General features: G+C 41.9%; 1 protein-coding gene across 1 annotated transcript in view; it reads right to left on the bottom strand.

Annotated features, from left to right (window-relative positions):
* Positions 1-15,404, bottom strand: part of LIMCH1 (LIM and calponin homology domains 1) — a 341,811-nt gene that overhangs the window by 174,519 nt on the left and 151,888 nt on the right. The window contains 1 exon segment of the mRNA XM_082838854.1: positions 2,484-2,553. Coding sequence (XP_082694980.1) covers positions 2,484-2,553 — 70 coding nt within the window.

The following is a 15,404-nucleotide window of genomic DNA, read 5'->3' as shown; positions in this document are numbered from 1 at the left end:
AATTTTAATATGTTCAGTTAGAGGTGCTGGTACGACATCCAGATGGGGCTGTCCAATACACAGAACAAGAGGCCTGGAGTTCAGGAGAAAAAACTTGGTGAGAAGTGATGACTTGGGTCAATCCTGTAAAGAGTTGAGGTCATGAAAACAGACAAGAACGTGAGCGTAGAAAGGAAGCAGACAATAGATTTGAAGAGCAAACTCCGGAAGAACATTAACAGGATGGGGGAAGGGCACAGAAGGGTGGCAGTTCTGTTTCTTGTTGGAACCCCAACTAGTGCACTGGATTTTGGAAATGTTGATCTGAAGGTAATTGGAGGAGAGGAAAAAAGAATTTGACCAGACCTGTAGATTCAGGAATCATGAGTGATTAACTATACATAGATAAGTACTTTTTTGGTCTAAAGATAACTCCGTTGTGTGTTTTTTTTCAACATCGCCAAGAAATTAACTCAATTCTGATACTATTTACCTGGAGACAGTGTCAGATGGCCCAGGTCAAGGGCTCAGTCCCATTAAGACTGCCCCCACTTGAGATGTCAGTCTCAAGTCCAGATTGGTAGCTGTGCTTCTGACCAACTAGCTATAAATCAGAGGTTCCCAAGATCCCCTCCTTGGATTTGATTAATTTGCTAGAGTGGTTCACAGAACACAGAGAACCATTTGCTGATGCTTATCAGTTTTTTATAAAGAATATTATAAAGGATCCAGATGAACAGCCAGATGAAGAGGTATATAGGGCAGGGTATGTGGGAAGGGGCACAGAGCTTCCATGCTCTCTGGGTGCGCCACTCCCCTGGAATCTCCATGTGTTCACCAACCTGAAAACTCTCCAAACCATGTCCTTTTGGTTTTTTTATGGAGGCTTCATTACATAGGCATGATTGATGAAATCACTGACCATGGGCGACTGATTCAACTTCCAGCCCCTCTCCCTTCCCCAGGGGTCAGTGGGGTGGCACTGAAAGTTCCAACTCTCTAATCACGAGGCTGGTACCCCTGGCAACCAGCTCCCATCCTTGGGGCTTTCCAAAAGTTGCCTCATTCAGGTGGGGCTGAAAGGAGCTCGTTATAAAGAACAAGATACTCCTTCACCTTTATAGAACTGGAGCTATTTCAGGAACTGATGACAAAAGACCAAACATTATAAGAAAAGATGCTCCCATTGTTCTTATCGCTTAGGAAATTCCAAGGGTTTTAGGTGCTCTCTGCCAGAAACAGACAAAACCCAAATACATATGGCTTATTATAAATCACAATATCACAATAACAAACGAGTAAAGAAAATATAAGTGATATAGGAGTGGGTAAGTGAGGAACTATTAGTTGGAAAAGAGCAAGAAAAAGGAGGCATCATGGAAAGGACAAAATGGAAAGGAAATTCAAAGGAAAAGAGAAGAAAGACAAGTCAAGGATATACATGGGAGTAAAGCAACAGAAATCCGCTGGTTTTCTTGAATCACATTGCCTGCCTGTCCCAAAGTAGAGGCAATAGGTAAAGAACAACACTTGATCTGCTGTAAGAATCCAACATAAAGTTAATGCATGTGTCTCAAACCCTTAATTTTGCTAAAATTATTTACGATTCACACTTTAAATTAATGTTTCAAAAACCCTTTTCTCGGGCTTCCCTGGTGGTGCAGTGGTTGAGAGTCTGCCTGCCGATGCAGGGGACACAGGTTCGTGCCCCGGTCCGGGAAGATCCCACATGCCGCGGAGCGGCTGGGCCTGTGAGCCATGGCTGCTGGGCCTGCGCGTCCGGAGCCTGTGCTCCACGACGGGAGAGGCCACAGCAGTGAGACCGCGTACCGCAAAAAAAAAAAAAAAAAAAAAAAAAAAATTAGTGCTGAGAATTATGAAACATATCAAAGCATGAAAAAAATCCTGCATCTGACTACATGTGAACATTTGAGTTTTACTGGGTTTAGATGGGTAGGTTCAGAAGACCCAGGGATTTGCTCAAACAAGTCTCCAGACAACATTAGAATCACCTGTGTCCATTATGTCTTTAGAAAGTTGGCCTACAAATGTGGTACTTAAATGCAGGTAGATTTTTAAGATTGAAAACAGCAATTTATCATGAAAGTCCTGCTCGTTCAACATGAAATTTCTTTCTCTCTACCTCTTCTCCCCTTCATTCCAAAGGAATGCAGAGAAGAAATGAAATGAGAAAACCGTAATTACAATTGTCTTCCTCCCCTGGGGTCAGCCGAATTACCAGCCTCTCACCCCAAAACGAATTTACCTCTTTAAGAATGAATGTCATCCTTATCACTCATGGGAAAAATACAAAGATTAAGATGCCATTTAGGCATAACTGCAATCTTTCATTTTTAAGTGACCTCTCAGTTTAATGGCTTCAATGCGTTCTCATTCACGTGGAATATATACTGCAGGAGAAAACTGTAATAAATGGCACTGTCATGACCCTTAGGTTAGAGCAAAGGAATATTGGAAGATAAATCTCAATTCTGGATACTCACCAATCCTGCAATGGGGGTAGGCAATCTATTGATCTTTTTAACAAGTCCTGGCTTTATAGCATTCAGCAACCTGTCATGAAAAAGGCAGAATGTCAAGTGAGACATAAAGCAAGATGGATCACACAAATCACCTTTATCCGAGGCTACAACTAAATTGCTGAATAGGAAAAGCAGCGAATTTAAAGCATGTAGTAAATCTCAATAATCTATGAGTTTTCATGCAACCAAGTGAAGAGCTTTGCCAACACCAAGTTTGTCTGTGGCAGGTGAAGTTTTAGAATTTGGAAATGTTGGGAGAAAAGAACGGATGGAGGCTGGGAGGAGCTTCAGAGGAAAGGACAAAAATGTGAGCTGGATTGAGGCTGGGAGAGAAGTGTCTAGTTTTGAAGCCAGGTATTACTACACAGCAAGGCTCGTTCCCAATTCTCCTGGCTAAGGCAGGGGTCTCTCCAGGGATGCACTAAGTTCAGAGACCAACATCTATCTTTGCAAATGATTTGCCAAGACTAATTCTACTTCCAGACCCTCTTGCTCTTTGAGGAGAGTGGCTTGTTAAATGTGGTGAGCTTCACTTAAGAAAGGAAAGAATATGTTTAGCAGGAGGTTAACCAGTCATATCCTGAAGATTTTAGACAAGGCTGACCACAATTCCCTAGGTATAAAAGATATGTGAGCAAAACGTTTTTGGGGTAAAGGTTGAAATCACGTAAAAATGGTAATACAAGCAAAGGAATGCAAGAGAAACAACCGTAACTGGTTTGTCTTCAGGAAATGTCAGTTCAGAGTGAAAAGAAATAAGGAAGGCAACTTGTAAAACGAAAATAGGGTTGGCATCAGGGCGATGTGGTAGAATCGTAGCATTTGCCAACTAGGTTATTCATAAAGGAATTATTGAAGGTACAGGGTTGTCAAATGGAAGCATTTATTCTTATATTAGGGAATTAGAGGAGAGAAGATCAGGTAATTTATCTCAGGACACATGGCAAGAGAAACTTAGGCAGAGGTTTAGTATAATTCAGGGGTCAGCAAACTATGAGCCATGGACCAAATTTGGCCCAATGCCTGTTTCTGTAAACAAGTTTTACTGGAACACAGCCCTGTCCATTCATTTACATACTGTTTACTGCTGCTTTTGTGCTATGACAGCAGAGCTGAGTTACGTTACAACAGAGAACCTATAGCCCAAAAAGCAAACCATTTTTACTATTTGGCCCTTTACCAAAAAGTTTGCCAAACCCTGTTACCATTCATGAAATCTAAGGTTATAGTAAATTCTGAAGAACCTATGCTTGATAGATTTCTTCTAACCAGTAACAAAAGATTCTTTGAAATAGTTGAATAATTAGTCTTGAATTCAGCCTGTATTTTACTTTGACACCTCTATGTATTGATATATTGAGAAATGTCACTACAATGGTTACAACAGACAGGATATTTCTGGTTTTGCACTAAGAACTGCCTGTGCTTGGTCACTTTCACTGCAATTCCAAATGCTGCCACCAAGAGGTAACACCCAGTGTAGACACAAAAAAAGTAGTGCCTTTTGGCCCATTGAGAGCCAAGATGGTGCTCCTTTCATGAATGTGCTGAATTTTAACCATGAATTTCTAATCTTCTTAAAAAGTGCTTTTTTATAGCTTATTTTGGAATTATTCATTTTTCAAGTTAGAAAGCAACTTGTTCACTCTTCTCATTTTACAGTTTAGAAAACTGAAGCCTGACGATGATGATCTGATTAGTGGTACAGTCAGGCCCAGCTCCCAAGATCCCTGAATCAACACATTCTCTGGCAGGGTTAACATCCCATAGCACGTGATTCAAAATAAACAGATAGATATGATGTCTCCAAAGCAGATTTTAAATGTACAAAATTCTTAACATACATTACTTTTCTCATTAGTTCTTAACAGTGTCGTTTTAAATAGTATTTGTGCACAGTTGTTGAAAAAGGTCCTTGCGTGGATATGACTGCCGGTTAACCCAAGCTGGCCCCAGGCAGTCGGAGGCACCCCACCCTCTCCCCTGTCCTAGGAATGTACGTTCTGCCCACTATTCCCACAGCGGGAGCCACTATCAAGCATTCAGCCTTGAGACAGTAGTGTGCTGTTGAGACCGTCTGGACTGAATATCTACTGAACCCAGTTAAAGCATCTGTATAAACTTTTAAGATTCTGGTAAGATTCTCCTCACCTTTCAGCCGCCCAAGACAAGCATCATATGTAAGTTCTCTTGCTTATTAACCCTGCCACCTACAAAGCTAGAGCTATCTGCCTCTTCCTTCGAGCTCTCCTTGCCTTCCGTGTCTGGGGACCAGATTTGAATTTCATGCTGGGAAATCCTGAGGTTGCCAACCAACAGTGTTGACAATTCAAAAGGAACCAAAAGGATATCCAGTAAAACTTAAGTTTCACTGTCACCAGCATCCCACGGGGCCCTAGACTATTCCCTGAAGGTAACCTTAAAGACTTCCAAAGAAAATGTATAAAGATATTGGTAATTTTTTAAAAAAAGACAGGTGTAGCATATAACATGCACTGTCCTACATCGTATTTTTCCACTTAGCAATGCATAATGGAGATTAAATAATTTACACTGGAGAGCATGCCTTATCAACACGTGTGGACCTATGTCCTTCTTAATACCTGTGGACAAACTGATGAGGAGATGGGAGAGGGGAGTGACAGCATTGGCTCTGAAGTCCAACTGACTGAATCCAGAGTCCAGCTTGGTCACTCATCGGAGGAGTTACTTTGGGCAAGTCCATTAACACCAGTTTCCTCAACTGTCATAGAGAAACAATGGTAGCAATTGCATAGGTGTCAGTGAGGCTTACATGTGACAAAATATGTGAGACGCTAGCACAGAGCCCGGTGCATAATAAGTTCTCTATAAATGGTTCTCTACATCTGTGTATAAGTATTTATTTAAACTAATTCAATTCACAGCATTCTAGATCAACTACTTTCTCTAATACTTTTAGATTTTTCTAATGAAATAAAATACCATTATATCAGGTCCCTGAACTTTGTTTCTAATTATCCAAAGTAAAACAAAAATAACAAACACCCTACAAAAAAATTCATTAATTAAGAACCTTTTTTAAAAGAGGTACCCAGGGCTTCCCTGGTGGCGCAGTGGTTGGGAGTCCGCCTGCCGATGCAGGGGACACGGGTTCGTGCCCCGGTCCGGGAAGATCCCACGTGCCGCGGAGCGGCTGGGCCCGTGAGCCATGGCCGCTGGGCCTGCGCGTCCGGAGCCTGTGCTCCACAACGGGAGAGGCCACAACAGTGAGAGGCCCGCGTACCGCAAAAAAAAAAAAAAAAAAAAAAAGAGGTACCCATTTTGTCTTCTATATCTAAGAATTGTATTATTTTTAGTAACAATGGATCCATCAACTCCTCTTTTATACATGTTTAGATTTTTAAACAGTTTTAAATGCTTCATTATATTCATCCTTTGTAGAATTATAATTATATGGCAGAAATCTTTCCTGTCACATGAAGTTGTAAAACAAAAATTATAATGATAGACCTTAATTAAAAGAGCAACCAAAAAAATTTACTATGATGTCTATCCAAATGTTTAACAACAAATTAAAAGATAAAATGCCACAGTGCTCTTAAATATTTGGGATATTTTCAAGATCAAGGCAGCTGTATTTTTTCATGTAAACATTGCCCCGGTTCCGTACACAGTTTACAGTACACGACAATAAAAGATAACATTGAATTCACATTGTAGAAATGCCCACCACCTGCTTATCTTGTATTCTGCATTAAACTGAGGGCATTTTTTGTATATATTAGAATCAGATAAGAAGTTCAACAAAACAGCTATAAGCATGAGTCAAGGATATTTTATTCACTTGAAATTTTATTAAAAACCACTGTTGCCCTCCTATCTATTAAAATATAAATATTTTCAATAAATATTTATTGATCACATGCTTTAAAGTAATGGTGATGATATTAATATTTTATTACTTATGAAACTTCTGAAATGCATTGTTCCCCCACTCTCCTGTCCTGCAGAGACAGGTCATGGATTCACTCCACCATTTTTATAGAAGAAAAGCTTGAGCCTCAAACAGGTGTGAAGCCTTCCCCAGAGACATGCACAGCTAGTTGGCAGCCCAGTTTGGAAAGCCTACTGCAGCGTGGTGCTTTAGAAAGTCCAGCTTCAGTATGTAGCGTCAAAGCACAAAACAATAACAACAGCAAACCGCAGAAAACAAACAAAACCCAAAAACCCAATAAAAAAACTATCTAAATACAATGTGAGAATATTAACACTACGTGGGAATAAAAGGAAAACGGAAGCGGGTGTCTGCTGGGAAATGGTCACGTTTCATCTATGGATGGCATACAACATCCTCAGGAGGAATTCCAGAGAAAAGGAGGCAGTCACTCACTTGTGGCAACTCCCCACTTAGCAGAACCCCACACCGGTTTCCCACCTGTGAGCCCCAAAACCTGTAGCTAGAAGGAGAACAGTCTGCCCTCTCTGTCTGGTAACAGATTAAATTTGTACTCATCTAAAGACATTTCTGGGACATTGGCATAATTTTAGATAACAAAAAAACACTGGTGTCATTCCATGTCTCCTGCATAAATTTACCCACAAAATAAAGATAATTTAAAAACTGGAGATATGAGAGCTAATTAGGATGAAGTAATATCCAGATATTTATTTATCCAGCAATTATTTATCAAGTGCCTGCCGTGTGTTGCACACTGCTCTAGACCCAGGGAAGGCAGTAGTGGAGAAGACAAATGAAAGACCTGCCCTTTAGAACTTATCTCCTTAGAACAAACGAGTATGTGGGGCAGTGGGAGGAGCAGAAAATAAACAAGTAAATAAATGAGAGGAAAATTTCAGATTGCATAAGCACTGGGAAGACAAGCACCGTAACCCAGGCGGGTGGTACTTGAATCAGGTGATCAGAAGGCTGCTCTGGGGAGGTAACATTTGGGGAAGAAATGGGAAGATACAAAAGTATTAGCCAAAGAGAGACTGGAGACAAGAGTTCCAGGCAGAATGAACAGTAAGTAGAAAGGCCTGGAGACAGGAGTGGGCTTAGTATATTCAAGGGCCAATGTGGCCAAGCAGAGTGAGTGGAAGGAGGAAACACATGACATGACAGCCAAGGTGTACACAACATCCAGGCTCAGGTAAGGTGTCTAGATTTTTTTCTAAGTACGATGTACTTAGAAGTACATCAGATTTTTAAGATGAAGGCTGAAATGATCTGATTTATACTTTTAAAACAGCATCATAGGCAAGTAGTATTAAAACAAATTTATAACTATATATAGAAAATTTGTGTTTATTAAAAAATCACGGGTATCAGATAGATGAATAAAACATCATAAATAACTTATAACGCTCAGCAGTGTTATCATGAAGAGAGTGTAATGAATTTGGAGGAAGTTGTCTAGGTTTTAATGGGTAAAACACACATTAGCTATGAGCTACTGGGAGGTCACTTGATCAAAGCCTCAGTTTTCCCCTTAATAAAAATGGGGATTTGGGGGCTTCCCTGGTGGCGCGGTGGTTGAGAGTCCGCCTGCCGATGCAGGGGACACAGGTTCGTGCCCCGGTCCGGGAAGATCCCACATGCCGCGGAGCGGCTGGGCCCGTGAGCCGTGGCCTCTGAGCCTGTGCATCCGGAGCCTGTGCTCCGCAACGGGAGAGGCCACAACAGTGAGAGGCCCGCGTACCGGAAAAAAAAAAAAAAAAGGGGGGGGGGGATTTTGAAAACCTAACCTTCCATCCAGAACTGTGGTGAGGAGCCAGCGGGACAATGTGTGCTGCTAGCATTTGGTAAATGGAAACTTGCATATTCACACTCATTTGGTATACTGAGCATGTCCCTTTTTGTTAAGTAAGTGCATTTTAGTTTCAACTTTTCCATCAGTCAGCTGCCAAAGACTAAAATAAGTTTCACTTATTTTCTGGCCACCTTTGGATAAAAAACCTCACATAAATGAATCAAGTCAACAGATGTGTATAGCTTGCTATATATATATATATATGGTAAGAAATGACTAAAAACAGGAAGAAAAGTTTTAATCTTGGATAATCCTCAATTACAAAAAGTTAATGACACTGAAGGTAAGCAAAAATGCATGTTTCTGATATGACAGAAATGAAATCGTGTCTACTAAACTCATATTCCAAATCTAAAACACACTGTGACCTATTTCAAGTAAGGCTGTCCACATGTTCCTTTACGTACTCAACAAATATTTATTGGGCGTGCACGATGCCCTGGCCCAGAGCTGGGCACGGGGGACATAAAGGAGGACAGGGCAGACCCCAGGTCTATCCCTCATGGGGCGTGCTCACTAAGAGATTTAAAACCTACAGGAAGACCAAAACTGGGCACATGTGTAGCTCATTGTCATGCTACCTAATGCATGGCCATCTTGAGTTTTTGAGAAGGTGAATTAAAGACATACTCTGCACACATTCTGTGGAATCCAATTCTTAAAAGATTAAAGATTAGATTCCTTAAAGAAACAATTGTTGAGACATCCAGGAATGAGGCTGATGTTCTGATTCAACCACAGGCTGTATTTTGTAATTCTTTTTAACACTTAGTATCCAGCTTATGGTAGCCTCTCAATGATTGTTTAATGGTTATGAAATACAAACTGAAGAAATCTGTGTCTATCTGCAATTTAAAAAAACCCCTCAAATCCCTACTGTGGGACAGAGAGGTTCTGTTTCATACCGACTCTTCCAACAGCTGATATAATAGCTCTTCAAGGGGCACAATACTGTGAATACTGCTACAAAAGATACAAGACCATCCAAATGTTAGGAAATATACCAATGGGCAGCTTATTTTTTTACTGGACTGTAATAAACATTAAAGGTAAAAATTTTAAAGGGTTGCAAAATCCAGCTTACTCTATACATCATTCAATTCAGAAATTCAAGTCTAATAATTATCCTAGAGTTTGGGGGACAGCAGAGACACCATCTAGACCTTGAACCCAGGGTTGGGAAGTTCATGCTTAATCTCATGGGAAATCACTTTATTCTTTGCAACAAGAGATTACATCATCATCTCATTTAGCTTGGTTTGCACAGCTGCAATAGGCAACTACGATCACAAAATTACCTATTTTGTGTCCCTTTTAATTTGGCTCAAGAGTGTTTTCCTATGCAGTTTCCTTGATCACTTTCTGGTTTGACTGTGTACCCTGGACAAAGGTGTGTGCACTTTCATTTAACCTAACACGGCAACTGTTTTTGAACCTAAGCATGAGATCAATTTAACCTTGACTATAAACCTGTTACAGATGTCATTTTTAGAGATTTCTTTTTAGAGTTGCCTTGGCAAAGGCAGGCAAGTTAAAAAACCTTTTCTGAGGTCAAGAAAAAATTGACTAAAACGTGGGGGAAAGTGAAACTTGAACCAAAGGGGAGTTTCATTTGAACAAAATAGTGATGGAATGCAAATTGCCGTCATTAATATCTACCAAATGTTTGTGGGGTGCTATGCCTTGTCAAGACTGTGTGAAGTATAGGTCTATTTAAGCCACTTGCCTTCAACATACCTAAAGAGATCATAAGGACTTTAGAAGGTCTTTGTAGACTTGAAATTCCAAGAAATTGGGCCTAACTGCGAATTCTAGGGCTCAACAGTGCTGTTACTATCCTAATACACCTCCCAAGGCAGCAGCTGCTCCCCAAACTCATCTCCTTTCTCCCCTAGACACACAGCTAGGCTACATCTCTCAGCCTCTTTTGAAGTTTTCTGTAGTAATATAACAGAGTTCTGACCAATGGAGAGTGGGCAGAGTAACATATGTCATACCTACGCCTGTCCCTAAAACCTCTCCCAAGCAATTCTCCATTCCCTCCCTTGCCTCCCCCCATTCACTAGTTAGATGTCAGCACCAGGGAAGACTTTAGAAATCACATGTTGAGGATGGAGTCTCTGTTAGCTGGGGTCCCTGAACAACGACCGGGAGCAGAGTCATCGCCACCCTTTCCTGCTGCCAAAACTGAGCTACACGAGAGTGAGAAGTACGTTTTCGTTGCATTAAACCACTGAGAGTTAGGAGTTTATTAGTTACAGCAGCCAGCATTACCTTAACTATTAAAGCTCTCCAGGAGGTCTTTTCTCAATACAAAGGGGCCTTACTTTGCCAAACTGTACCCAGGAAAATCCTGTCCTAAAACGCAAAATTAAACACCTGGGCACATCCTTTCCCCTGGGTCTTGTTGGGAGGCAGCAGGATACAGAAGAGTTCAAATTTGGGCCATTGTAAGCAAATGGACCCATTTTTATTTTCCTACATTTGCTAGGGGTAAAAAGTCTTCTTGCCTATCACTTCTGCTCTTAATACTAAAACAAACAAAGAAACCCAAAAAGCAAACAAAAAAAGCCAACAGTGATGAAATCATCTATAAACATGAAAGGGAAACTCCAGCAATTATCTGAATATCTTGGAGTCCTTTTGATTCATTTTCAATGTCTCTCACAGTCTCACCTTTGCATACCATCCTTGCTGTCTAGAAATTACAGAATTTTTGGATTAGAAAAGGCCTAAAAATCAGTTAAAAATCTAGGAAAGGAAACTGTCACCAGGCACATATCTGAGATCAGAGATCCTAAGTGGTAGAGTTAGGGTTACAAACTCAGGTTCCTACACCGAGAAGAGTGCTTTACTTCTTGCATTTCAATAACTAGTCTCCAGCCACCAGTCTCTGCCATCTTAATCAATCTGCCCAATGCACCCCAAACCGACCCCATCTAAACCCTGGCTTTGGCCATGTTGCTTCCTTCCTCCAATGACTCCCAGGCTCCTGAGTGCCCACAGGATGCCCTCCAAATGCCTTCACCTGGTAATCAAGCCCCTTCATGCCCAAGCTGCCTTTCCCACCATGCCTCCCACGCAAGGTCCTCCCCGCTTTTATAAGCTATAAGTTTAAGATGGCACATGTGATCAATGAACCGTGAAGGCTGGCAATACGTGAAGAGACTTTAGTGTAACCAAATAAAATGGCGCCTGAAGTTACACCGACACAGGCAATGATACGTGTAATCATCATTGTGCTATGTAGTAATTCTGTATAAATGATTGTAATTGGTATTTCTTTTGCACAGCTAAAACCTGGTACTGCTGGGTTTACTGTCAGGAGGGTGGGAGAACACTTGGAATGTGAAATTGCTGGGATGCAGCTCGGAAAGGAAGCCAGTTCCTTGCTCTCCATACTTCTTCAGCAAGAAGTGCTCAGAACCAAGAGTTCCAGGATTGAGACCCATAAAATTCCAACAGAAATAGGAACCTCCAGAGACAGAAAGACCTGAGGTGCAAATCCCAGCTCTGCAACTCACTAGGCAAGTTATTTAAGTATTCAACATTGAGACTCAGTTTCCTCCTCTGAAAAATGGGCACAATAATACCTATTGGTCATGGCATGAGAGTGTGAAATAATGCGTATAATACATTTGGCACAGGCCTGGTGTACAGTGCGCACTTCATAAATGGAAGTTATTAACTTCTCTTCCCTGCCGCCCTGCCATCCCCTTCCCCGGGCTGCCAAGCAGGTTTGGACCCCAGCCCTGCCCACAAGTGGAAATCTGATGTGTTAACTATTGGCTCACTTCTGCTCCCAAGCATCCTGTCTGTGGCTAAAGCGAGGTTGGGAGTTGGGAGAGATGGAAGCACAGAAGTGAGAAAATGAGATAAAGTCGGTCCTTTCGGAGGGCAGGCTTGCAAGGGCACGGTCGCTAACACTGGGGATGGGGAGGAAGGAAGGGAGGAAGCAGCAAAGCAAAGGCGGTAAGAAGTCCAAGGACAATCTCGGCGGCACCACAGCCGTGTCCACAGCTGCCTCTGGCCCTGCTTCACTGCCAAAGCCTAGCTATCCTTTAATTCCTGCCAAGGCTCCTGTCCCCCCATCTCACTTGCTGTCCTGAGGGTGACGGGGAAAAGGCAAGTACTGAAGAGGCCCTTTGCTATCCTGGAAAGGGGAGGTCAGCTCCTAACATGGCTAGTTATCATTCTGAATCAATTTCCTATTCATTCCACATGTTGTTATCAAACACCCCACACCAGGTGCCAAGCTAAGCCCAAACCCCACCAGGAAACTGGGTTCTACATGGGCCCGACACTAACACAGACGTGATATGGGTTACATAAGACGTTCCCCCCACAGAACACTAGTCTATGGGGAGATAGTTTCCAAGTTCTAAATGAGTGGCTTGGAAAAGAACTTTGGAAACATAGAATGTACATAGTAGGATGGTAAATTAAGGATAGACGTAGCAAGACAAGTGTAGGAAGCATTTCTGCTTCTCCTCGGGAAGCATGACTTTTTTTTCAAATATTCGTGTTTGGTGCACAGCAGAAAGTAATCAAAAGTCTCCACTGCCAACAGATGTCATTTCCTAAAAAACAACCTAATCTCATTGAATCTCCTCTGAATAGAGACCATGCTGGCTGTCTACTGCCCACTGGATGCTGTTTAAACTCCTTAACATGCTATTCCAGGTCTTGTGCAAATGGACCTGATACCTACCTTTCCTCTCTGGCCCGCCCCATTTCATCCTAGGCTCTGGCCACAGTTCCTTCCGTGAACATGCAAAACTCCCTCACATCGCTGAGCACTTTCACAAGCTTGCTGCTCCCTCTGCCTGACTTGCCTTTCCCACAGGCCTCCCCTCTTTCTTTTTCCCCTTAATATGAAGAGGGAAGTCTATTTCTGCATGGTTAACTTTAGAAAGGAATCATTTATAAACTGGGTCCTTGGTGGGCTATCTAAGAAAAGGTCCTCTCCTGTGGGTAACCGAAGGGAAACATTTTGAATGGCATGCTTAAGGCAAGAATTTTGCACACTTCACTGTGGGAGGCCAGCGTGCCCAACCTGATAGCCCAGTAGAGACAATCAAAAAATGGATTATTAAGGAAATACAATTAGGGAGCTACTAAATCTTCTCAAATACAAGCAAAGCCTAATCCAGCAGGTAAGCCCACAGGCATCCAGTGGGATAGGCTGGTTTCTCCTCTGCCACACAAGCAGCCCATATTTAAACCTGTTGTTATATATATATTTTTTAAGTCAATTGATCATTCCAATAAATGTGTAATAAATTTGTTCAGGAGGAAAGAGATTAAGCCTGTGATTTCCATGAGCAGAAGTTTAATATTTATCAAGGCACAGATTGATAGGGTGAAGGAAATCACATTTTGAGGGAAGTGGTTCCTGAACGATAAATATGCTAAAATAAGTTTCAAACACAGTGTTGGAAGCATGAAAACAAAACATACTTGCCATATATATTAAGAGAAAAGAAGTTGCGACAAGGATTACATACTTTTAAATGAAAAAAATATTTGCAAAGGTAGATGAGCTTCAGAACGTTTCAGATGCACACAAAAGCCCCCCCTCCCACGAGTAGATTCTTCTAATTGATGCTAGCGCACAGTTTGAATGGGAACAGTTGAATCCCCCCCTACACACTGTGCTGAGTCCCTCTTTTAAATAGAAACCGAGGGATGTTTATTTGGTGAGTATTCAAAGAGAAAAATAAAAAGGCAATACTGGAAGTCCATTTCGCTCATCATGAATCCTACAAATTCTCCTTCCATATCCTTCATCCGTTTTCATCTTTCCTAACAGAAGACTGTCAGGGATACTCAGTTCTTGCCTAAGGCCCTACCTAAGCCATGCCAATCTTCAAACAAAAAGCAGCTTTTCACTGGAGATCTTTACTAAAAGAGTGGGTTGAAATGTCCTTACTTGAACCTAAAAGCTTAATGAGTCTTGGTGCCAAAGAGCTGGGGACAGGCCAAGTCAGTGAGGCCAGTTGTGATTTGGCAGAAAGACAAGGGAGAACCCTACATAGGAGGCCTATCAAATTCTTAACCAGTCCACTAAGGCCAAAATCAGTGAGGGCAAAAGGACCCAAGTTTGCTGAGATTTAAGTGAGCATCTGGGTTAGAGAAAGAGCTCTAGATGAAGAGCCGGAAGACACTGTGCTCTACAACCTGGGGTCTCCATCTCATCATCAACAAGGGAGTGGTGGGACGATCCGATGCAGGTTGTTCACCTACTGTAGTTACAGAGAGGATAAAATAAGGGAAGGGTTTGTGAATACTGAACAAGGTAATGGCGATTGGAAGACACCAGTCTGGAATCGCCAACCACTGGGGTGACCATGCACACACACACACACCCCGACGCACATGTGCGTACATACATACATACATCCGTACCTACGTACATACAGTTAGCTGAGGACAGTCCCAGGTTTCGTTTGTTGTTCCAGCATCTCAGCTGATTAACACCTTCTTTCACTCTCAAAAGCGTTTTGTTTGATATATGGTCACTTCACTATTAAGCCATTGGGTCTAACTAATCTCATCTCCTTATCAACAGTTGAGGAAAATACTCCATGTATAGTTTATATTAGATAAGGTCTCCCACAATAGCCTATTGAAATGATGCAAAAGCATGAGCCAGAGCTCAGACCATCAAGTCAAATCATGATCAGTTGACTGGCAGTTCCCAGAGATGGCTATTAACTGACAAAAGTCTTCAGTGCCTCCCTCTACCAGCGAGACAGGACTTTTTGGAGCTGACCTCTGCCAGGGTCATGCAATACAAGTGACCTCCAGCTCCTTAGAAGTCTTCTTAGCTTCCTTGGTTTCCATGACACCACGCTCCCTGGGTTTTCTCTCGTCTCTCTGATAGCCTCTCTGTGAGCTTCTCTTTCTCTCATCTCTGACCAGGGAGAAGAATTCCTCAAACTGGAACCTTGCTCTGCTGCTCTTTCTTTTTTTTTTTTTTTTTTTTTTTTTTTGCTGCTCTTTCTTGATGTGATCTTTCCCTTAGAGAGACTGTCATATATCACAGCTTAACCCTGATGTCCACCCATGGCTGGCAAGTCCAATTCAA

This window comes from Leucopleurus acutus (genome assembly GCF_964270905.1).
Source record: "Leucopleurus acutus genome assembly, chromosome: 4".
NCBI classification, from domain to species: Eukaryota; Metazoa; Chordata; class Mammalia; order Artiodactyla; family Delphinidae; genus Leucopleurus; species Leucopleurus acutus.
Note: the sequence above shows the minus strand (reverse complement) of the source record. Positions and strands in the feature narration are given on the sequence as shown.